At 45.2% G+C, this 22,598-nt stretch overlaps 1 protein-coding gene across 1 annotated transcript in view; it reads left to right on the top strand.

Moving 5' to 3' along the window:
* The window catches only part of POU2F3 (POU class 2 homeobox 3), a 58,587-nt gene extending 48,368 nt beyond the window's left edge, over positions 1-10,219 (top strand). Inside the window, exons 10-14 of the mRNA XM_030538262.1 lie at positions 994-1,130; positions 3,331-3,492; positions 7,943-8,009; positions 9,030-9,162; positions 10,140-10,219. Of these exons, the coding sequence (XP_030394122.1) occupies positions 994-1,130; positions 3,331-3,492; positions 7,943-8,009; positions 9,030-9,162; positions 10,140-10,179 (539 nt within the window). The 3' untranslated portion in view covers positions 10,180-10,219. The remainder of the gene's footprint in view (positions 1-993; positions 1,131-3,330; positions 3,493-7,942; positions 8,010-9,029; positions 9,163-10,139) is intronic.
* Positions 10,220-22,598: the final 12,379 nt, after the last annotated feature.

Below are 22,598 nucleotides of genomic sequence, written 5' to 3'. Positions count from 1 at the left end.
CTACTCTGCTGGGTAACCTTGAGCAAGTCACTTTGCTACTTTATGCTTCAGTTTCCCCATCTCTAAATGGGGGATATTGAGACTTACCTCCTTTATAAAGTGCCCTGAGATCTGCTGATGAACCAGGATTATGAGAGCTAGATATATATTATCGAGAGACACCCTATTACCTGTAGCACTGCAGTCCTACGGTATGTATCCTTTATAGACTGCAAAGCCACTATGGGGCATTGTAGCCACATACACTTGAGCGACTGTGACATTCCATCCAGTGGTGACCTGGACACCTTCAGCTGATTTTATTGCAACAGGGAATGTCTCTGCAACATGAGGCGAAATGCCCAATCTGATCCCCAGCTGGTGTCAATCAGCATAGTACCACTGAAGTCACCGGAATGACATCAATTTCTGACAGTTGAAAACTTAGCGCTCAAGGTGGCTGGTTGGGTAACATCATCAAAAAGATGGAAAACAATATTTGGGGGAAACGTTGACTCCACCTTTTCTGACCAGCCTCAATCGAAGCTGGGATTTGGGGCTATTTTGGGCAATGTTAAAGGTGTTACCGCTGGGGAAGGAGGGGTTCCTATACAGTATTCTGAGCCAGGACCTTTTACATGTTTAAGGAGGGGCAGTGGTTCCCAGCCAGCTTTCAACAGCACAACTTAATCAATAAATCATGAGTAAATCTTCATGACCATTGTGGCAAACCCCAAGGGAACCTAGCACCACGTGGAGTGATTTCTAGTTAGGTCCTCAAGACCATCCAGCGTATGTTCAGTACATTTGCTTCCAACACTCAGGATTCTGGGATAGCCCTTTCGCAGACTTTAGTCATTTTTGCCTCAGGGGCATGGACAAACTCTTGGCATTTTCCGTTTTCAAGAACAGCAGGTTGTCACAGGTGGTCAGCTTCAGAAAAAAACACCTCACAACGTGAACAGATCTGCTGCCAAATGGTCTTGAATCCTTTTGTTCCTTCTTTCCCCCCAGAATCCACTCCCTTGGACTCCTCCGTGAGTACCCCAAATTCCTACCCTTCAGTGAGCGAAATGTTTGGGCGGAAGAGAAAGAAACGTACCAGCATCGAGACCAACATTCGTTCCACTCTGGAGAAGAGATTTCAAGATGTGAGGGGAAAATCTTACCACATGTTGTGAGCTCTGTCTCCCAGCCAGAAATTCCTACTAGTTCTTAAGCTAAGAGCCATTTTCTTTTTTCTTTCAGGATTTTTTTTCTTAGAAACTTTTCTTGATGAGAAAGGCAGGTTTGGGAACATCAAAATATTTCACAAATGCATGTCAATTTCAGCAGATTGTTTGGGTTTTAAAAAAATGAAAAAATATAAATGATTCATTTTGACTTTTTTTAAAATGCCAAGTTTTTCAATTTTTCAATCAGAAATTACTTTCTGTTTAGAAACTTCCTTTCATTTTATTTTAAAAAATTCAAAATGTCAGAGGCTCAACATCTAAAAGCAACGTTTCATTTCATATCGAAAGAAATGTTTCAATTTCTTTGATTCATTAAAAATTTCAAAAAAATTCAGTTTTGGTTTGACCCAAAATTATTTTTTTCTCCGCTTTCTTAGACTTGCCAACAAACTAAAAAATCTCTTATCTGTCAGCTAGGTAGCAGACACTTCTTGCCAACAAACATATTCAGTCAAAAACGCCATTTTCCTCCCAAAAAACAATTTAGATGGAAAATTTTCAACAGACTCCAGTTTTTACCCTCATCCAGCCTTAAATCTGATTGTATCAAACTTCTCCTCCCCAGGCTGGTGAAAGAACAATAGACAGCCTCTCTCAAATTATCAGGAACTTGCCCATTTTGGCCAGCATGGAGTTTCCTGCTCTAGGGCTGCTTAGGAAGGGGAAACTTTCTCAATATCCTAATCCTAAGCTCTTGTTTTCTTTATTATTTAGAGGTCCTAATTGTGATTGGAGCCCCTTTTGGCTTGGTGCTATCCAAACATATAGAGAGCATCTCTGCACCAAAGTGTTTAACCTCCACAAAGTGGGGGGAGGGGAAAGAGAAAGGAGGTTTCATGATCCGTGTTTTTTAAATGAGGATCAGAGGGATTAAGTGACTCACCCAAGGTCACATGGAAAGTCTGAGTATCAGAGAGGTAGCCATGTTAGTCTGGATCTGTAAAAGCAGCAGAGAGTCCTGTGGCACCTTATAGACTAACAGATGTATTGGAGCATGAGCTTTCGTGGATGAATACCCACTTCGTTGGATGCAGTGATGTTGTTTTTCCACAATTTTTGCCTGTGCACATCGGCGGAAGCATTCTATGTATAGGTCCAAGCTGTCATTCTGACCCTCAGGAGGAGTCCATGTGGAGTTCTTCTTGTGCTGTTGGTAGGAGGGTATCTGTCTATCAGTGCGCTGTTCAGTTTTATCTTGAAAGTATCCTTTGAGTCGGAGATGGCAAAAGTAGGCTTCCAGATCACCACAGAACTGTATCATGTTTGTGGGGGTGGCAGGGCAGAAAGAGTTCCCAAGATAGGACAGACTCTTCTGCTGGGCTGAGTGTATGGTTGGATAGATTGACAATATTGCTGGGTGGGTTAAGTGTACCACTGTTGCGGCCCCATGTGGCAGGTAGGATTTTAGACAGCTTGCAGTCCTTTTTCCTTTGTAGAGAGGTGAAGTGTGTAATGTAGATCTCCTGTCTTATTTTACTGAAGTCTCTTTGTATGGAAGTTTGGTTATTTATGAGAGTCTCCAGGTTGGAGAGCTCATTTTTGATGTTTTCCTGTTTGCTGTATAGGATGCTGATCAGGTGGTTCCTCGGTTTCTTTGACAGAGTATGGCATAATCTCTCATTGTGGTCTGCGTAGTATGTAGATAGCAGTGGATTTTTCACCTTCAGTCCATTTGGTGTGATGTCCATCCATTTGCATGTGGAAAAGATGCAGCATTTGGAAAGTCTGAGGGAGATCTGAAGAGTAGAACCCAGATCTTTTGAGTCCCTGTTCAGTGCCTTCACCACAAGACTATCCTTCCTAGCTTCTCCTTATGTGACAGCTTCTCCTTAAATACTGATCTGAGGCTCAGTGCTTTATATGTAGAGAGGGTACACCTATTCATCCTAACTGACTCCACTAGACTTTCACTAGTGTCACTCAAAACGTGGACCTTCCATCAGATCTCTACCCTTTCCCTTTGAGAAACCCAAATCTTCTCCCCTCCTCAGTTAAAAGCCGCGTCCAGATTCCTCTCCTCTTGCCACTCAAACAGCAGGAGATCATACAGCCCACTGATGCTTTAAAATAAGTTCTACAGAGTTTTCTTTGTTCACCAAATGTCCTCTCTTACCAGAACCCCAAGCCCAGCTCGGAAGAGATCTCCATGATAGCAGAGCAGCTCTCCATGGAAAAGGAAGTGGTTCGGGTTTGGTTTTGTAATCGGCGCCAGAAGGAGAAGCGGATCAGCTGTCCAGTGCCATCCCCCATAAAATCACCCATCTACAATTCCAGACTGGTGAGACCTGGTGGACCAAGGGAGTACCAATTACTTTCCATAAGGCAGCAAGTGTAGCAGGGTACTAGGGAAACACATGGCTTGCAGGAAAAGGAGGCAGCAACAGATGATCTCGTACATTTGTATGGCATGGAAGTGTGCCTTGCCCCAAACTCTTTACAGATGAAACAGAAAGCGAGAGGGTTAGGTAATCAGAATGCCATTATCCAAATGCTTTGGGGCTAGTATCCTGACAACAAGCGGGCAAGACTTTTTTCGTTTTAAGTTGCACCCAAAAATACGGCACTTTCAACAGCGCCCTGGAGGCTCCTAGAGGGCATTGGCTCAGCACTGACTCAGTGGGAGGAGCACTATCTACTGAATCATCAGCTTCACTTCCTGCAGTGCAGTTCCCTCTAGCTGGGCTTTGGTTACCGCTGACTCGGTGGGAAGAGCACTGTTGATGGAATTAACACCACTTGCTTCCCCAGCACCTCCAGGGGAAAGGTGTGGAGATGTTGCTGTGCAGGGGAGGATTGAGCTGGTATTCAGCATGCCAGGCTGCACTTGTCTGATGGCCTCATCCCTCTCCGTAGAATGTAATTGTTTGTTCTCTTTTTTAAAATAAGGACCAGATCACCAGCTGGTGTAAGTCAGTAAAGTGCTAGGCTGATTTACACCAGCTAAAAATCTGGCCCTATGTTTCTAGACCTTACAGTTGCAAAGAAAAGTTTTCAAATGTTAGTGGAGGCTGAGTTTTCAACAATAGCTCTGAGAGTTGAGAACTGCCTCCATTCATTTCAGTGGGCTGTTAACTCTGAAGCCTACTGATGATGGTTTACATCTCAATGCACAACATGGGAGAAGAAACACTGAACTTCTCTGGAACAGTGGGTGGAGTACAAGTCCACCAGTCTAGCCCTTTTCGCCTCCTGCCATGGGTTTAGGTGGTGGCAGCTAGAGAATTTATAGGGATGGGAGAATGGAAGGGGCCACCTAGAAGCAAGACACAAGAGAAGAAAAAATGAGGATGTTAGATCACAGCCTTGAGGAAGTCATGCTAACCAACATGATGTTAAATGTGACTTTGCAGTCAATTTAAACAGAGTCAAGTCCTGTTCAAGGTGCCCACTGGTACTGGATAAACCCAGCTATGAAACAGGGTTAACCATGACCGGCTCACAGGATGTTAAACAAAGCTCATCCCTGCCTATGTGACACTGCCTACTAAGTCAGTTCAACATCATGTTAGTTAACACAGCTGCTCCAGGACCTGTTCTCATCCAATCAGGAAGTGAAGCCTTCAGCCACAAATGACGAACCAGGTTAGAGTGATGTTTCTCCCCTTTGGCACTAGTTCAGCAAAGCATTTAAGCATATGCTTAACTTCAGTGGCACTTGAGCATGTAGGTAAGTGCACTGCTGAGTCAGGGCATCCAAGACCAGAAGGAGGCATCGATCGCTGCAGCTTCTTTCGCCCCTGCCAAGCCTGGCAGTGCAGAATTATAACCACTCCCAGCCTGAAGTGCAGACAGGGCTCTCTGCTTTTCGGAGTGCATAGCAGTGCCAGGGGGAGGTGGCACAATCCTGTGTAGCCTCGCTACAGAGCACGAGCTGCTCTCAAGTATGGGGGGCATTGCATATAAAAGACACTCCCTGTTTCTTCGCCCACCTCAGTAACTGCAGGCTTTGACTTAGCACACAGAGTTTCTTATTAAGGCAGGTCTGTAGCTTGTCGACAGTCCAATAGGCCTGGCTACAGTATCAGGTGAATCCGGATGCTGAAGTGTCTGCAAACACTCATTCAGTGACTTAGCTATGATGGTATTAGTGGCCTCTTTTATTCACTGTCCATGAATGTTTTCATGAGTGAATTTTTGTTGGAAAGGGCTATCGTGTAAAGAGAGAGCATCACAAATATTCGTTCAATATCTGTAATCTGCTGGTGAGTGGGTGTTGTGGATAACAGCCCAATACTGCTACCAGTTAATGAGCTGACCTCAAGTGGCAGGTGTCTGTGTTCTGCAGTGCTGAAGGTTGCTGGGGATTCATATGGGGGTAGCGTGGTCATTATGTATTCACAAGGGATAGTCTCCTCTTGAAATCTCAGTGGGTTTGGGAGTCATCCCGTCAGGGAGCAGCAAAATATCGTGTGACTTTTGGATATCAGTTGCAAAGCAGGACAAGCTACTTGCAAGCAATAAATATTCAAAGCAATAGTTTTGTGAGTAAATTTGCCATGAACTTGTTGGCTGAAGTATGATCACATGAGCTATTCACTGATCATACCAAACAATTTGTTATATTTGTTTGGTTAAATTTATACAAATAAAAACAACAGGTGTAGATTTCCCCTCCCTCCCAGAAACTAATTACAGCCACAAAAATCTTAACTGGCAGATAGCCGCAGACCAGGCAACAAAACTCAGCCCCCTGAAAAGAAAAAAATTCAGTGATACTGTTAAGCACGAGGCCACGATTTTCAAAAGTGACTAGTGATTAAAGATGCCTCTGATTTTGTGTCCAACTTGAGACAGCTGGAAGGGCTCTGATTTTCAGAGGATGTGCTCAGTGCTTTTGAAAATCTTGGTCTAGGTTTGTAAACCTCCAAATCTTTTCACAGATAATTAACAGAATTTGAACATAAGGGCATGTCTACAAAATGTAGTCGTTCTAACTTATGTCTGCGTACAATTGCTGCAGTAATTATATTGCTTGTGTGTGTGTCTCCACTTTGTTCCTTGTGTCAGCAGCACACATCTTCACCTGCAGCACTTGTGCCAATTGAGTTGTCAGTTTGGGGCATTGTGGGATGGCTTCTGAAAGCCAGCAACAGTCAATGTAAGCAATGCAGCGTCTACATTGACTCTGTGTTGACCTAACTACATCGAATCTATGCCTCTCATGGAAGTGAAGTTATTAAGCTGGTGTAGCGGGCAAGTTACATAGGCGGGAGTGAAATTTTAGTGTAGACGCTTCCTTAGTTAGGTTGATGTAAGCTGCCTTTTGTCTGCCTAACTGTAGCGTAGACCAGACCTAAGCCCCATGTTGAAATCCTCAGCAGCACTTCTAGTCCCTCTACACTGGGGTGGATTTTGCCCAAACAGAAAAATGGGACTAGCTTTGCCAGTGAGAGGTGGGTAGCAAAGCTGGACAAAAATCATGAAAAAAAGTTGGCAATTTTTACCTGAAAATGTTTTTCATTGGAAGATATTTTTGATGAAAAAATTCTCCACTGAGCTATAGAGCCAGTCAGAGAATGGCCCAAAACAAAATAAAATAAAAACAAGGGTTTGCAAAAATTTGTGCGCATTGGTTTTTGCTTGAAAATAAACAAGCAAACAGCCCAATTCCAAAGCTTATAACACCCTCATGCTTCAGAGCATACGCCAATTTTTAAATATTAGGGATTAGGAAAAAACATCTCCTGGATAGATTATCCCATAACTGCAGGGTTTCCTGCACCTTCCTCAAAGGCATCTGGTGCTGGCCACTATTGGAGACAGTCTAGATGCCCCTCTGGTCTGATTTGTTATGACTGAGAGTGGGAATCCTAGTACAGGGGCAGCGTGTGTAGATTCTGCAGAGCAGTGGCTTAGTAGATAGGGTTCTCTTGTCATCCCTTGGTGAAGGAGGCTGCCCTCTGCCTGTCTTTCCCTTAGATGAGAGGTTCCCAAACTGTGGTTGGCGAAGGGTCCCAGGATCACTTGCTAAAGATCCATAGCGAGCTGCCTGGTTATACGGTGCTGGTTCTCTTTCTGGTTTCCAGCTGAGAAAAACAGAAGCAGTGGGAGGGGGAGATGAAACAAAAGAGCAGAGGGGATTGTGGGCCTGATTCTCTTCTCACTTATGTGGGTTTGACTCCAGAGTAACTCCAGTGAAGCCAACGGAGCTATGTTGCTGTTACACCAGTGTAAATGATGGAGACTCAGGCCTTTTGGAAAAGAACAGAACATCTGTCACACGAAAGGCGGCTTAAAATAAGTAAACGTTTTCCAAACATAACATGTCCATGCAAGCAACTGCTCTAGTACCACCACAACATTGTGTGAGTGGGGAGCCACCTCATGGGATGGCTAATGGGAGAGGAGATGTCAGTCAGACAACCTCTTTTCCAGGATCGGCTCCCCACTGTGAAATAACTTGCGTGAGCCTCAAGCCCTGGAGTGAGCCTGTGTTTGTGTGTGTTTGGGATGAAGGGATTGGTGTCTACACATGCACAGTCCAGTATGCTGCCCGGGGGGAATGGTGTGCCTCTCTCGCAATACTAATGGAACCGTGTGTGGGAATCTGAACTGTATCTGGATAAGAAATCTGTGTGGGTGTGTGCACAGTAGACTAAGGGATTCCTGTGGGAATGGGAGGCTAGTATGTGACTCTGTGTACTACTAAGGAAATGGCACTCTGGGATCTATGTTCTTATTAATAACTGTCTGTCACTAATTCACAGTTGGTTTCTGTTCCCTTCCAGGTCTCTACCTCCGGGTCCCTGGGCCCTCTCTCAGTCAATCCGATCCACAGCACCATGCCTGGGACAGGTAAGCCTGGCTCAAAGATTGATGCCTCTCTCTTTTCCTTCACTGATAGCAAATCCCTCTTGCTCTGCTGCCAGTCAGTACTTGGACCTTATATTTGATCCAAAGGCTGCTTGCTTTCTGACATTTGCAGCCCATCCTAGATGGGCTCCTGGACTGACTGTAATTAGCTGCCTGACGTGACCCGTTCAGCAGTGAGGGGTGCAGGTGGTAGAATCCACATCTTCACTCTGGCCAAGTAGAGGAAATTCCCCCGGGGCAGAACATTTCCTGTCGCCTGCTGGCAAATGCTGATATTTAGGGATGGAAGAGACCAGAGCAAAACCCTGGATCCAAACACTCCTGAACTTTGAGAGGAGCTGGCTCTGGATCGATTTATTTCTTGTCTTATTCTTAGGTTATCAGCTTTTGGGGGCAGGGACTGTGTGTCTGTTCTGTGTCTGTGCAGCACCTAGCGCAGAGGGGTCCTGTTCCAAGACTAGGGCTCCTAGGCATGATGATGCTAAATATAATAGGGGCTGAAGTCTCTCTGTGCTAATGTGAAGGGCTTTGGAACAAAACTCCCCAGCCTGAGATGTATCTATCTTTTTAAACGCCTTCACCTGCTCTCTCCCAATCTCTCCCCCTTCCTTTTGCTGTATCCCTTCCTTCCATTCTATCCTCAAAAGCAACTGTCTCCCTTCCACCCGCCTTGCTGCTCCCTCCAAGTTCTGACAGAGGGTTTGGGACTGGGAACACACTCCATGGGGTGTGTCCTTGGCGGAAGATTCTGGCATCTCGTCAGCAGAGACTTGGCACATCTCACACTAGAGGAACCATGTGCTCCAGTCGCGATGCTTTGCTGCAGGGAGAATCCCTCCTTACCTCACGTGTAGGGGTGTCTAGCTTGTCAGACCAGGGCACGGTTAACATGCATTCGCTATTGCAGCAAGCCAAGGGATAAGGAGAGCAGTGGGACAGATGCACCTGGTCCCCAGTAGGAAAGAAGAGGTGAGCCTCATTCTTGTCTCTCTTCTCGTGCAGTAACATCATCATGTTCCCCTGGGAACACCAGCAGGCCCTCGTCCCCCAGTACAGGGCTCCATGCCAGCAGTCCCAGTGCATCCCAGAGCAACTCTAAAGCCACAATGAACTCATCCAACTTCAATCCTTCTGGGTAAGGAGATGGGGAGCACCTAGCACTAATGCCCGGCGCGTGGGGGAGCAAACAGGACCCTTGAGAAGAACATTCAGGGCTCACTGCATACTATTGTGATGGGCTTTAGAAAAATGAAGTTAGATGAGGCCATTCCATTGTGATGGTTTCATGCTCATTCTGAGGGTCCATAGGGAATGGCTGTTTTCTGCTTCCAAACTCATAGAAAAGGCCATGTTTCTTTGAAATCTCCTGCTAGCAAAAATTCGGCATGTGAGCAGGTACAGGGGCTGTGATGCTTTCCTTCTGTATGTGGTAGGCACAGTGGGGGAAAGGAGAGAGGAAGAGGAGAAGATTTATTTTGCTGTTGCTCCTACTTAGACCCCTTCCTTTGCATCCTAGTTGCCCTCCTGGGAACTGACCCACTGTGTCCACTCACAGATAAAGCACAGGGGATACATTTCCTCTGTCTCTTCTGTCCCCAGCAGATTCCCCATGCTCTGAGGTGAAGTCCCTCTAGCTGTTTCTTATCACATGCCTCGCTACTAAGTTCAATGCTGCTGTTGACATCCCTCTCCTCCCCTGGCCACTGCTGCTCCTGCTCCCAACCAGCATTGCTCATGACATTGGCGACAAGTTAGCAGAAAGCAAACCCAGAGCATGTTGGATGTTGAAGCAGCTGCTGTGCTTCCTGAATCATGGAGGAACTTGTTCTGATCCTGTACACCTGCGACGAGGCAGGATCTGGTCTTACATTGCCCCTGTGCCGCCTCATGTGTGAAATCTGAGCATGATGGATGCTTCTTGGTCATTCAGAGAAGACTGTCTTGGTTATAGTGCAACCCACCCTCAGTTTTGCTCTAACCCTCTGTTGGGTTTAGAGCATCAGTTGCTGGCTAAATAGGGCTTCAGATGAAATAATGATGGGCTCCCGTTTCAGGGGAAAGGAAAATAACGGTGCATTTGTGTTTGTTGTTTCCTTTTTTTTTTTTTCCCAGATCTTGGTACCGATGGAATCAACCCACTTATCTCCATTGAGGCTATTGCTCCATCATGCACAAGGGAGCCCTGACTTCTAGCCATGGACCAAAGTTTGGAGCGACGGTACCTTCGAAGTGCAGCAGAAGGAAGGTCTTGCTTATGGGAGCCCAGCACAGCTGAACTGTTCAGAGACTCGAGCTGTTACTGAGCCTCCTAGGAGATTCTCAACTCCAGCAGTGAAATTTAACACACTTTCAGGTGTTAACCAAAACAATCCCTCACTTAGCCATAGCAGCACCAAACACTGTCCAACGTGTGCGGATCTCCGCGATGCTCTGTATTGTCTGGCAATAACTAATCTGGAAGGATTTCCATATCACAGTCCTCCTTCTCCTAGCTCATTTCAGAGCTTCCCATGAGAAGGGTCTGCAGTGCCATCCACACCCACATCCCAGAAACCCCTGAACTGAACCCAGGTTACCATGGTCATTTCACCAAAGAACTGCATCTAGATGTGAACTTTGGTATCCTATCGACTTCCCAGGTTAATGTTGTTGTGCTTTATTCCCTACTCAATGGTTCGCCTCTTTTCTTGCTTTCTTTAAATGTTTAGAGCCAGGTGCCTCTTTACCTTTTTGTTTTCCTTTTTTAAAAAATGCACCTTATTTGTAAAGACACCACTCCAGTCATTGCTCAGTTCCAATCCTCACCCCTGGGTGGGTGACTTTCACTCTTAGACATCATGGGTGAAATTCTGGCTCCTTTGAAGCCAAAAGGAGTTTTGCCCAAGGATTTGATCTTGTGTTGATTTGCTTCCCTCTTATATATCCATTGGGCTTCATCAGCTACCAAACAAGAAGACCTGCCTAAGTTTGTGTCTGTGTGTGTACGTGCCGATCATTCTTGCTGAATTGTTAACGTGTATATAGCTTTCCCATTCCTTGTGGTATGTTCTTCCATTCCTGGGAGGACAGTTTGTATAACTCAGGTGTGAATTTTGAGGATTTTATTTTTCTGTGTGTGAATTTGTTTAATTTCATTAAAAACCAAATTATAGAAAATCTAACAACTTTCACAGAGTATCAACAGGGAAATCATGCTTATTTCACAGCTCGTCTATCTGAAAGGAGTGGATATTTCATTTTGTAGAGTAGAATTAAGACATGAAATATATTACAAAGTCATGAGCAAGATCCTCAGCTGGTGTCAATTGTCATAATTCCAATGACTTCAGTAGAGCATCAGCGATGTACACCAGTGAAGAGCTGGTTCTTAAAGTGTAAATAGACATTCTGGTTTGCAATGTTAATTCTATTTCTTTTTCTGATGTCTGATGGTTATTTTTAGGCAAACTCTTGCTACATTTTTAGGAGTAAAAATCCTGTTCTATTAGTGGTTTGAACAATTGTTTTCCTTGATTCAATCTTGTTTTTAAAAGCCCCCCAAAAGGCTCTACATTCTGGGGTTGTACCCCACAATGAATTAATGGATCTTTAGGGTTTGTCAGTCACTTCCACACATAGAACTCAATCCTGCAAATGTTGTATATTTCAGCTGCGTATATTTTATAGAACCTTATCCTGTAATTTTCTGCTTCATTGGGGTTTTTATCCTGAAACCAGAAACTCTAATAATAACTACAGCTGATTGAAAAATGGTTTCATTCAAACTTTCCTGTGAGTGGTTTCATTTTTTTCAACAAAATATTTTGAAGTAAAAAGGGGATAAGGAGTGGAGAGTTTTTTCCCTCCAATGAAATTTTTCCCTCAAAAAAATTGAAAAACATCTATTTGTAATTTTTTAACAAAAAAAATAAAATAATTTTTTTTTTTTTTTTTTTGCAAAATTGTTCATTTTGGTCAAAGGGGCATTTTCTTTCAGGGGACAAAAAAGTTTCACTGGAAAATTTTCAATCAACTCCAATAATAATAATAACAATAATAATTAATAAAAGTCCAGATCTCATCCATTAACTTGAATGGAGCTACATTTATTTATATCAGATGGGGATATGGCCCCAAAGCTTTGGGGCTGATTCTCCACTACTTTCTAACTAGATGACTCCATTCATTTCAGTGACCTATATACAACTGATAAAAAGGCAGAAGAGAAATCCGGGTCAATATGTCCAGAAAACTTTCTACTTATGGCCCGTTGCATTATATGGCTAGAATTTTCTTAGTGGCTCTTGCTAGCCAAGTCCTTTTATCGTTTCCCTTGCCAGTATGGAAAGAGATTTTTTTCCCCCAGAACTGTACTAGACAAATGGACTGTGCGAGATAAAGGGGACATTTATTTAACCACTGGATTCTCTAGGGAAAAACAAACTCTACACTGGTCAAGGAAACCGCACTGTAACTATGCTCTAACAATTGCATTTAAACCCTGCTGTGGCCTGTGTGGCTCAACCTCAGAGGATTATCCTGCAAATACTCCCTTACCCTTACTGCTGTCAATTGTCCCGGTAACTTCAATGGGATTTCTCACAATAGCGTGCTCTAGGCTTAAACATAAGGCCCCAAGTGTGCAGTACAGAACACCTGTGTGGAAACACATTACCTTCACTAGGTGCAGCAGTCACCAAGCCCTCCTTGATGGTGCAGAATTGGTGCATAAGTGTTTATGGATTTAAGACTATAATATGGACAAAAAGTACTTGTAAAGGTGACACCTAACAATTTAAAATCCTACAGAATTCTACAGAACACACTGTTGTCAACTCCTGTATTTTGAGGCCATAACTAAAATACCACAGTATATTTTTATACGGGGAACTTGGTTCTATGACTGATTAAAAATGAGCCCTCTGCCGTGCATGTGGGACTCTGTTAAAGAGACACTCTAAGGTATTCTAGGCCTAATATTTTGATTGTTTTCATTGCAAACCTAATACGAACAGAAATACTTTCAGTCTATTATAAAACGTCAATGAAAACAGCTTTTTGTTTGTATTCAAATAGTTCTCTTAGCAAGAATCTGCCACCTGAATATGGCAGCCTTCTGCTAATTCAGGAGAATCTGACAGTGAAACTGGCCAGAAGCGAAAGTGAAATCGACTAACCTAGTTCCACTGTCCAAGATGAGGGAGCTGCGAAAGGTAACAAACAGCACTGACCTTGAAAAGCCAACTTCAGTACATTTATCAATAGGACTTGTGCTCCTAAATCATGCAGGCACTTTTCAAATTTCCACCTTTAACGCATTATTAGTAACTCGGGTGACCAAATGTTCCCGATTTTGTAGGGACAGTCCTGATTTTGGGGTCTTTTTCTTATATAGGCTCCTATTACCCCCCACCCCCTGTTCTGATTTTTCACATTTGCTGTCTGATCACCCTATTAGTAACCTGGCTGATTAGCTAGTGGGCTTATAAGAGATGTTTTTTAATCTGAATGTGTCTCCAAGTACATTTAGATAGCAGCTGGAAACCTGAGTATTTTTACCTCCAGCATTAAAATGCTCCTTCAACCCTGGGGTGGGGGCGCCACTTTGAGAAAGGACTCAAGTTTACGTGGACAGATAATGCAGAAGTTATGAGCTGGATCCTGCTGGATTCTTAGTGCCTGCTCTTCCCATTCAGTGCCAGGGAGCTTAGAACCCTGGTTCAGAAGTTCTTTGATACACATTTACCTGCTGGGATTTACCGACACCCAGCCTGTACTAATGCTGTCCCCAATGGAGACTTTGTCCGCATAATCTCTAGCTGAGATTAGTTTTGGAAGATATATATATATATGAGAGCGTGTGGAGTTGAGTGACGCTACGCCCAGCTCATGAGACTGCTCATGGTGTCTGACACCATCAGGTGGTCCAGACACATTTATACGGAACACATCACAGGACACGGTCAATACCACATTGAGTAATGGAGACCACCGACCAGGGAAATAACCCACTTTCTTCCCTGATGAACCAAGAGATGCACCCCACCCATGTACTTATTCGCAACACCGATACTGACTTGGACTCTTAATACATTCCATGGGTGGTGTACCTGAGCCCACTTATCCACTGATGCTCTTAAAAACTCCCGCACTCCAATCTGGGTCTCTGCTGGTTATGTGATATGTCTGTATGTCGTGATCCTTGTAACTGATACCTGTAATCCCTCTTAACTCAAGCTGGACCCCAGATGTACAGTACCTTCCCTCTTAACTTGTGTATATTTAATTTTAAACACTAACTTTAATAAAAATTTTAAATGTGCATACATACACCATCAGAGTGTGCTCATTGCTTTTGTTCACATACAGGATCTTTGTTTTCTTTCCTACATAATTAGATTACATACAACATTATAATTAAGTGGTTAACCTGATTCATTTCCATCGGCTTCACATAAATAGTTTAGTCAATCCAAGCTAGGCAGTCGATAGCTGCTTTGGCTGCAGAATTATTTATCATTATTATTTTTTTTATCATCATAGCACCTAGGAGTCCCAGACATGGACCTTGACCCCACTCTAAGTGTTGTACAAATTCAAAACAAAAACAATCCTGAGGAAGAGAGTTAATACAAATCCAAAAGTTATTAAACGCTTATATTATGGTAGTGCCTAGAGGTTAATAGGTAAGCATCTTCTTGCATTAGGCACTGTACAAATAGGTAGAAAATGACAGCCCTAAAAATCTTACATCACACGCCTTGTCTGAGATGGAACGTTAGGGAGGATGGAATGGCTGCACACTGTTAATGAGAGAATGAGGCAATATTGGAAATCTCATCTGATTCCTGCTGACTGCAGAGCTGGAGTGAGTCTGCTGAGTTTAGGAGGATAGGACCAGCAGATGCAACACTAGAGTTGGTCAGAAAATGAGCGTTTACTCCAGCAGAAAATTGAGATGTTGAGTAAAAAGAACAGACAAGCAAACAAATGTTAATGGTCTGCTTGAAAGCCAACAATTTTTGGCTGAAAACTGAAAAATGTTTGGGTTTTGAGTTGTCAACTTAAAAAAAAATCTAAAAGCACACGCCTTCCATGAAAATGTTCAAAAACCCAGCTTTCCATCGAGAAGGAAGAAAGTTAGTGGAAAAATTTCACCAAACCCTACAATTTATAGAATGTTTGCACCCCTGCATGTCACTACAGCTCTGCGGGACTCCTGGCACTGTAGTCTGGGGGCGAGTTCTGAGGTAGAGAGGTGATGGACCAGTAGAGGACCAGAGATGGGGCTGATGGATCTGTGACTACAATGATCCACCTACCATATGTCCTGGAGGCCTGATCCTGCTAGGTAGTTCACACCTCACAGGCTCAGGCCCTGGGAGAGGAGGAATTGCATCAGGAGAAATGAAAAGGATGTCAGAACTTGGGAACAAGGTTCCTCCCCCTCACCCAAAGGACACGGAAGAATTATGGCCTTTAATTCTTAGGCTCTTCACGAATGCATGATAAAAGGTAGAAACATCTAGGTAATTTCTTTAATGACAAAACTAAACATGATCTCCAGCCATCCATCTGCACCGCATATGCTGCTGACTCTGAGTAAAGACAACAGCACTTTGGCCTGGGCCAAGTTTGCCATTGATTTCAAGCAGCAGTTGTGCCCATGTAAAATGTGGCAAAGGTGACTAGACATTGCTCTGTAATTTGAAAGAGGTGACTTGACCCAACAAGTCTTCCTGTCTGCAAAGGTGATGACCGTTTTCTGATCATATCAAAAAAGGCACCAGATGTTAGTCACTCCGCTGATATACAGGGAGCTGCATAAACTCCTCCCACTGTAGGATGCATGGTCCTTTAAAAATTCATTTTACTACACAATGGAAGCAACTATGTCATGGGAATGGGATTTGAGTGTTTTTCTGCAGGAGAAACAAAGACTTAAAATGTTACTACTGTTATGAAAGTGATGTTATAATTTAAAAGCTACCAGCCAGGAAGAAGGGTCTTGTCTTTAAACTATTGGATCGTGGCTCAGGAGATCTGGGTTCAGGTTATGGGTCTGCCACTTTCTAGGTGACCTTGGGCAAGTCACTTAATCTCTTGGGCCATCAATTTCCCACCTGTAAAACAGAGGCCATAATGCTTCTATTCATTCACCCTTTGTTTGTCTTGTCTATTCAGGTTCCAAGCTCTTCAGGGCACCAGTTGTCCCTTACTATGTGTAGAACAATGAAGCCACAAACTCAGTTCTAATAACAGCAAGGTGTTCAGCACTTTAAAGCATGGAAACCCACACAATCCCTGCCCTAGAGAACTTACAAGACACATTGGAAGCTCCTTGGGGCAGATATCTTTTTGTCCTGTGTTTGTACAGAATCTAGCACAATGGGGTACTGATCCATGACTATGGCTCCTGGGCACTAACATAATATCAATAATAAGTAATAAAGACAGACAAATCCTGGCCCCATTGAAGTCAATGGGACTTTTACTGTCTTGAGATATGGAAAAAAAATCTTGTAACATGGCCAAGATTGTCAAGAGTGACATGTGAGTTTGAGTACCTCGATTTTTGGTGTCCAACTTCAGACACCTTAAAGGGGACCTTCTTTTCCAATGGTGGGCACTCAGTATATGTGTCTATTAATCTGTTGTTTGTGTGTGCAAAGGAGAAATCAAGGGCTTATCTATTACCTGAAAGTTATTTCAGATTAAGGTAAATTGTGAATTTAAAGCACAATGGCTATTCCAGAATAGCTCCCCATGGGGACATACTTATTCTGGAATAAAAGGGGGAGCTATTCTGGTTAATTTCCCCATTTAGACAAGTCCAAATTCTGCTCTCATTTATACAGTTGCAAATCTGAAGTCAGTGGAATTTCCAGAGTATATGACCCTTTATCTAGTTTAGGTCTCCAAGCCTACAGAGTCAGTACAAAAAACACTTTAAACTGCTGCACTACGTTCCCAATGTTTGAACCTGCGTTGGCTACTCTCGCAATGTAGGGCCAGATCCTCAGCTGGTATCAACCAGCATCGATCTATTGAAGTTAGTTGAGTATGTTGATTTACACCAGTTAAGGATCTGAGTGTTAGCCTGATGAATTTCCCATATATTTGGAACTGCTAGGGTTACAGAAAACAAACTTATTGAACAGACTCTAAACAAAGCACATGCTTCCAGTCTCATTTTCATCTGTGAAAATCTAGAACAAATCTATAGAGTCATACATTTTAAGGCCAGAAAGGGCCATTATTATCTAGTCTGCCCTCCTACATCACACAGGACATAAATTCACCCAGTAATGTCTGCATCAAGCCCATATCTTGTAGTTGAGCTAGGGCATTTTTTTTTCAAGACATCCACTCTTGATTTAAATACATCAGTTGAGAAAGAATCCATCATATCCCGAAGTAAATTGTATCGGTGGTTAATGACCCTCACTGTGAAGTTAAGCTGAGTTGCTCTGAGTTTTCGCAGCTATAACTAAGATCAATATCTGACTTCAAACTAACAAGCCATGCTTACATTTCACCTCCAAAACTTATTCTAAATAATTGAATCTATTCCAAGTTCCACCAATGAGTACATTCTGGAGGGTGGGCTCTGAGAGTTAAGGAGAAAACTAATAAACATATTGTATGAAAACGAAATGATGTTCACTATTTAATACTATGACCATTCAAGTATAGACAGAAGTAAAATCTTCATAGAAAGCTGGCTAATAGTATTTCTATACTATCATTTGTATTATACTAGTCTTTACTGCCCTCACTAAGGTTAAGACCCCAGTGCGCTAGGTGCTGTACATAAACATAGTAAGATACAGTATCTGCTCTGGAAAGCTCACAGCATAAAACTGGCCATTTCTGTTTATGGACACACACACTATCTAAGGGAATCTTTTAGGTGCCTTGAACTGATTGGGGAAAACACACGTCTTGTTCTTTAATAAGCAGTGCTAGGGAGAAAGGTTTTTATTCCCAAGCACTCCCTGAACAATTCTAAGCGCTCACCCTCAGCAAGATCTGGGTTCTAGTCCATCCTATGTAGGGTCTTACACTGCACTGATAACTCTAGTCTCTGAGCACCCTTGGGTAGTGCGTTAAGCAACATTTGTACACATCAGTCATGTGTTGTTTGCTTGTATGTGCTCTGCAAAGGGAGAAGTGTGTGCAGTGGAGTGTCTTGTATTGGTATGGGCTTTTCTAAAAATGGAATAAATAGACCCCTATGTGTTTATACTGGAGAAGGCAAGGTCAAAGAAATGCACCTTACAGGTGGAGAGAAGGGTGGTAAGGTTTGGTGTGGTCCTTAGTTCCTGGGAGAGGTCATTCCACTGTCTTGGGCTGCCCCTGGCGAAGGGTCTGTCTCCTGCACAGATGAACTTTACTCTTATTGTTGAGAGTTCTATTGTGCCAGAGGAACAAACTTGCCCTTCAGGGTCTTTGGATGATCTTTTAGGTATCCTGGACCCAGACTACAGAGCATAGGGCAGGAAATTCCAGCTTGACAAGCCTGACTGTCACCACCTACAATACCATCTAAAAAATGCAGAGGACAAATGTCCACAAACAGATCTGCTCAGGGGCAGAGGCCAGGAGAGCTCAGATAACCATCTCCTGAACTAGCTGACCAGAGAAACCTATATGCCTGAAACTGGTCTTGGCAATAGCCTCTGTCCCAGCACCTCTCTCCAAGGAGACAAGAGAGAAAGATTCATTCCCCATCTACCTCTCAGGACAGATGCATCACCAAATCCCAGAAGGTGGGGCAGAGTGAACTGTCTGCCATCTAAGCCTCTGCTTCGAAGACATCTGGGTAAGCCCCATCAGTCTTGTGTTTGTGAGTGCCTGGGTGTGCTGCCACTCCAAGCTTATATACACATGTGTAGTCAGCTGATGTTTAATGAGCTCTCTGAGGAAAAGACCACTGAGATGGGGCAACCCTGAACCAAGCTCCTCTGTGTGAAATGTTTTTCTGTAGGAAGCTCTCCTCCTGATCCTGCTCTTGTCTCAGACAGGTCCCCACACTGTGGTCTGCAGAGCTCTGACAGGTGGTCTATAGGGTGTTTGCTGAGGCATGCTGCTGGCCCTTCTCTTTGCGTCCAGCTGCTAAGTTGCATTAAAAGAAGCTAAAAACTACATTTAAACTCTTATGCCCTACTGTTACTTTCTCATTGCTGTGGCAGCTCTGGGAGTTTTCTTATGACTGCAAAAGGGAGGGGAGGTGTCCAGGACCAAGACTTTGAGATGTTCTCCAACTTTGAAGAAATCCTAAGAATCTCTGGTCTCAAGGTACGTCTACACTGTTAGCTCCGGTACTGAAGTTGTGACGCTGTGCAAGCCCAGCCAGAATCCTGGGGAATTGCTCACTGCAGCCTCACAGCCTTCTTGCTCCCATACCAGAGCTAACTGGATTAAAGCATGTTCAGGTGTGTGCACACCAGCGGCACTCACAGCCTGTGATTGGGTATCGACATACCCTAGAAGCCTTGTCTCACTCACACAACCACATGGGTGAGGCTGCAAACTCTCCACCTGAAGCCCCAAGCAGCTCCTAGAAGTTAGCTGTTTACCTAATAACTAACAAGAGGGTCCCCTCCTGCGGTGGCTCTTTCAACACTGCCATGCCTGAGCAGGCTTGTGAAAGGTGTGGGAACTTTACTCAAGTTTTGTTATTTTGTTTTCTTTATTGATAACTCCCTTGTTTACTTCTCCCATAGTAAACATTCCCCCTCAAGTTTACACCAGGATCCCTTAAAAGTCCCAGTGGGAAGGGGGAGGATGGTCCCAGAGTTAGGGTGCTGGTCTGGGACTTGTGAGGTTCAAGTCACTGGTCTGCCACAGACTTTCTCTATGATCTTAGGCAAGTCACTTAGGACTTATCTTCACTGCAGGGTTAACTCAGGTTCTTACTCATGTGTTGCCCCTTGCCCTTCCTGTCCACACACAAAACCTCTTCCCCAACTGTTGTGGGGCTGCAGAACTGGCCAAAGCCAAAGGGCTGCTCACACCCTGGCTTGTAACCCACCCACATGGCAGTGAGGACCCAGGTTCAACCACTTGAGTGTTGCTAGTTCTCCAAAGCCTTCCCATGCTTTCTCCCCTGTGCCCAGAACAGACAAGATTTCCCACAACTCACTGGAAAAGAATAAAGTAGCACTCCGGGGACCCTAGGCTGTGCCTCCCAAGCACCCTAGTGGCACAGACATGAGTGTAGCTCTGACACTAAGGTGCCACGGTCCCATTGAAGTATCTAAGGCAGACAGCTGCTGCCCCATGCTGGCACAGGGTACCTCTAAAGTGAACTGGCCTTGCTCTCAGAGGAAACAGGGCTCCTAGTTTTCAACACATCTTCATAAAAGCTGGAGGGGTTCTTTGGAAACTGCTTATGGATCCAGGCATCTGTAGACATTACCTGTGAAATACCAGGCCAAGGTCTGTATGAAAGCCAGTCAGATAATAGTAATGGGGGGAAGGAGAGTTGACAAAATGAATGACCAGCTCTATCCAGTGCCTGTCCAGCTGAGGGACCCAGTTTCTCCTCCCCTCAGCCAGACCAAACTGGTGATTACATCTGTTTCTCTCCTGGAACGTATTAAAATAACAATAGATCCCACCTCTCCACCAGGAGCAGATACATTCTCACTCCTCCCTCTCTGCATTCTTCCCCGTCTCCTTTTCCTTCCACCTGCTACCCCCACCCCCTTTCTGAAACCCAGGACCAGTATTTCACCTTCTCTTTCTAAACCGGGATGGATGAGGGGAGCTGGAGAGAGAGATGTGGTAGAAGGCAAGGGGAAGGACACGTTCCTTGCCCCATCCTCGGCCCGACGCCAGCCCAGTTCCTGCCCCCCATGTAGCCCAGTAAACAAGACACCCCAAAGCCCCGCCCTGGCAGCAATGAGAAACACCGCACGAGGTAAACCCAGATCAAAGGGCGCATTAGCTGGCAACCCCATCGCAGCTGGGGGGCAGGGAGCGGAGCTCCCGCTCTGAGCTGTGAAGGGGGGGTCTCCAATTGTCAAACCCTGCACCCCTAGATCTGAGCATGATAGGCGGAGGGGGTTTGAGATTAGTACTTCTCCCCGCCCCCTCCCCAATATCAATACATGGGGGCGCGGTCTTACTCCTGGCTCTCCGGATCTGGGCACCCTTTGGGGCTGTAACTAATTCTCTCCCGGCTGGAGATATCCCCCAAGCCCCATTCCTACTGGTCGGGAGAGGACCGCCCCTTTGCCGCCGTGCTGGCTTCTCCCCGCCAGCAGCTGCTGACCCGAGTGGGGAAACCTGTGTCCGCGCCGGCTCCGCCCCTGCTGCCGCCTTCCCCCAGCTGGGAGCCCCCCACCCCCACCCCCGAGGGCTTTTGGAGGCCGGCGGCGCCCGGACGTACAGCGCTGGAGAGGGGCGGCTCGGAGCTGCGGGGGGCAGCTGGACTAGACAGGTAACGCTTTGGGGCGGGGGCTCCCCACGTTAGAGGCCATGCAGAGGGTTGGGGGCGCTGAAACAATGTGCATAACGAGGGTGCTGAGAGCCACTGAACCAAACTGCAAACCCTGCCTATGATGGGAACCATTTCCAGCCAGGGGGCGCGGCTGCACCCCGAGTTCCAGCACCCATGTCTGGGGCTGCCTGGAAGAGACTCCTGTTCTCTCCCAGAGGGTTGGGGTTCCCAGCGACTGTTCTCTGTGTCCTGGCTGGGGGCTCAGACCCTCCTGGAGCTCTCTAGGGAGTGGTGAGCCTGCACTGCTGCCCCCGCTGAGGCCTCTGCCTGTCCTAGGCAGGAGCTCTCCTGTGTCCCCCAAGGGAGCCATGCTGGATTCCTGGCATACCCAGGCTCTTGGTAAGTTAACCATAGTGTACTGCTGCTGCCATCCCTCTCCTGGCTCAGCAGTGGGGGAGGATGCAGATAACTGGATATTGGATCAGGTCCCCCATGTGCCTTCCTTCCCCCCCAACCCCTATGAACAGGAGCTGGAATGGGGGTGGTGGTGGATAGAGGGATGGCATTCAACTCACAGTGCTGTGCCGTGCCAGCATGGGGCTGGCATGGTGGCTCTGGAGTTTTTAATGCCTGATGAAGCAGGTGGTGTGTCTTGCTGTGACTGTGCTTGCTCTAAAGGGGGAAAGCCCCAGGAATTGCCTCTCCCACTAAGCTATCTACTCCTTAGAATAGGTCTGCACCCAGCCGTGCACTGAATTCCCATCTCCTTTTGTGTCCCCATTGCCCTATGCACCCTTCCACTTACCTAGGGCTTTTCCGTGGCTTGTGCTGATGATAGGTTACTATCGTGCAGAGGGCTAGTTATCTCATTGTAGCAGTCAAACCTTTTCTCTCCTCTCCAGACCATCCCCACCCAGCTACTTTTCAGGCAACATGCTGGCTGATCCACAGAGGACACTGGTCTGTTAGAGCAGCCGGCTAATAACTTTAAGGCAAGTGGGTGGAAGTCAAGGCATTGGATGTAGCAGATCTGGCTTTGCCTCCTGTTGATGAGATAAGGTGAGTCTCATGTGATGAATTTTTTAAAAAAAAGTCATTTTTTTGTGTTTTCCCTGTCAGTGGTAGGCACCCATGGTCTCTAG

This window comes from Gopherus evgoodei, chromosome 19, assembly GCF_007399415.2.
Source record: "Gopherus evgoodei ecotype Sinaloan lineage chromosome 19, rGopEvg1_v1.p, whole genome shotgun sequence".
Classification (NCBI taxonomy): domain Eukaryota; kingdom Metazoa; phylum Chordata; order Testudines; family Testudinidae; genus Gopherus; species Gopherus evgoodei.
Note: the sequence above shows the minus strand (reverse complement) of the source record. Positions and strands in the feature narration are given on the sequence as shown.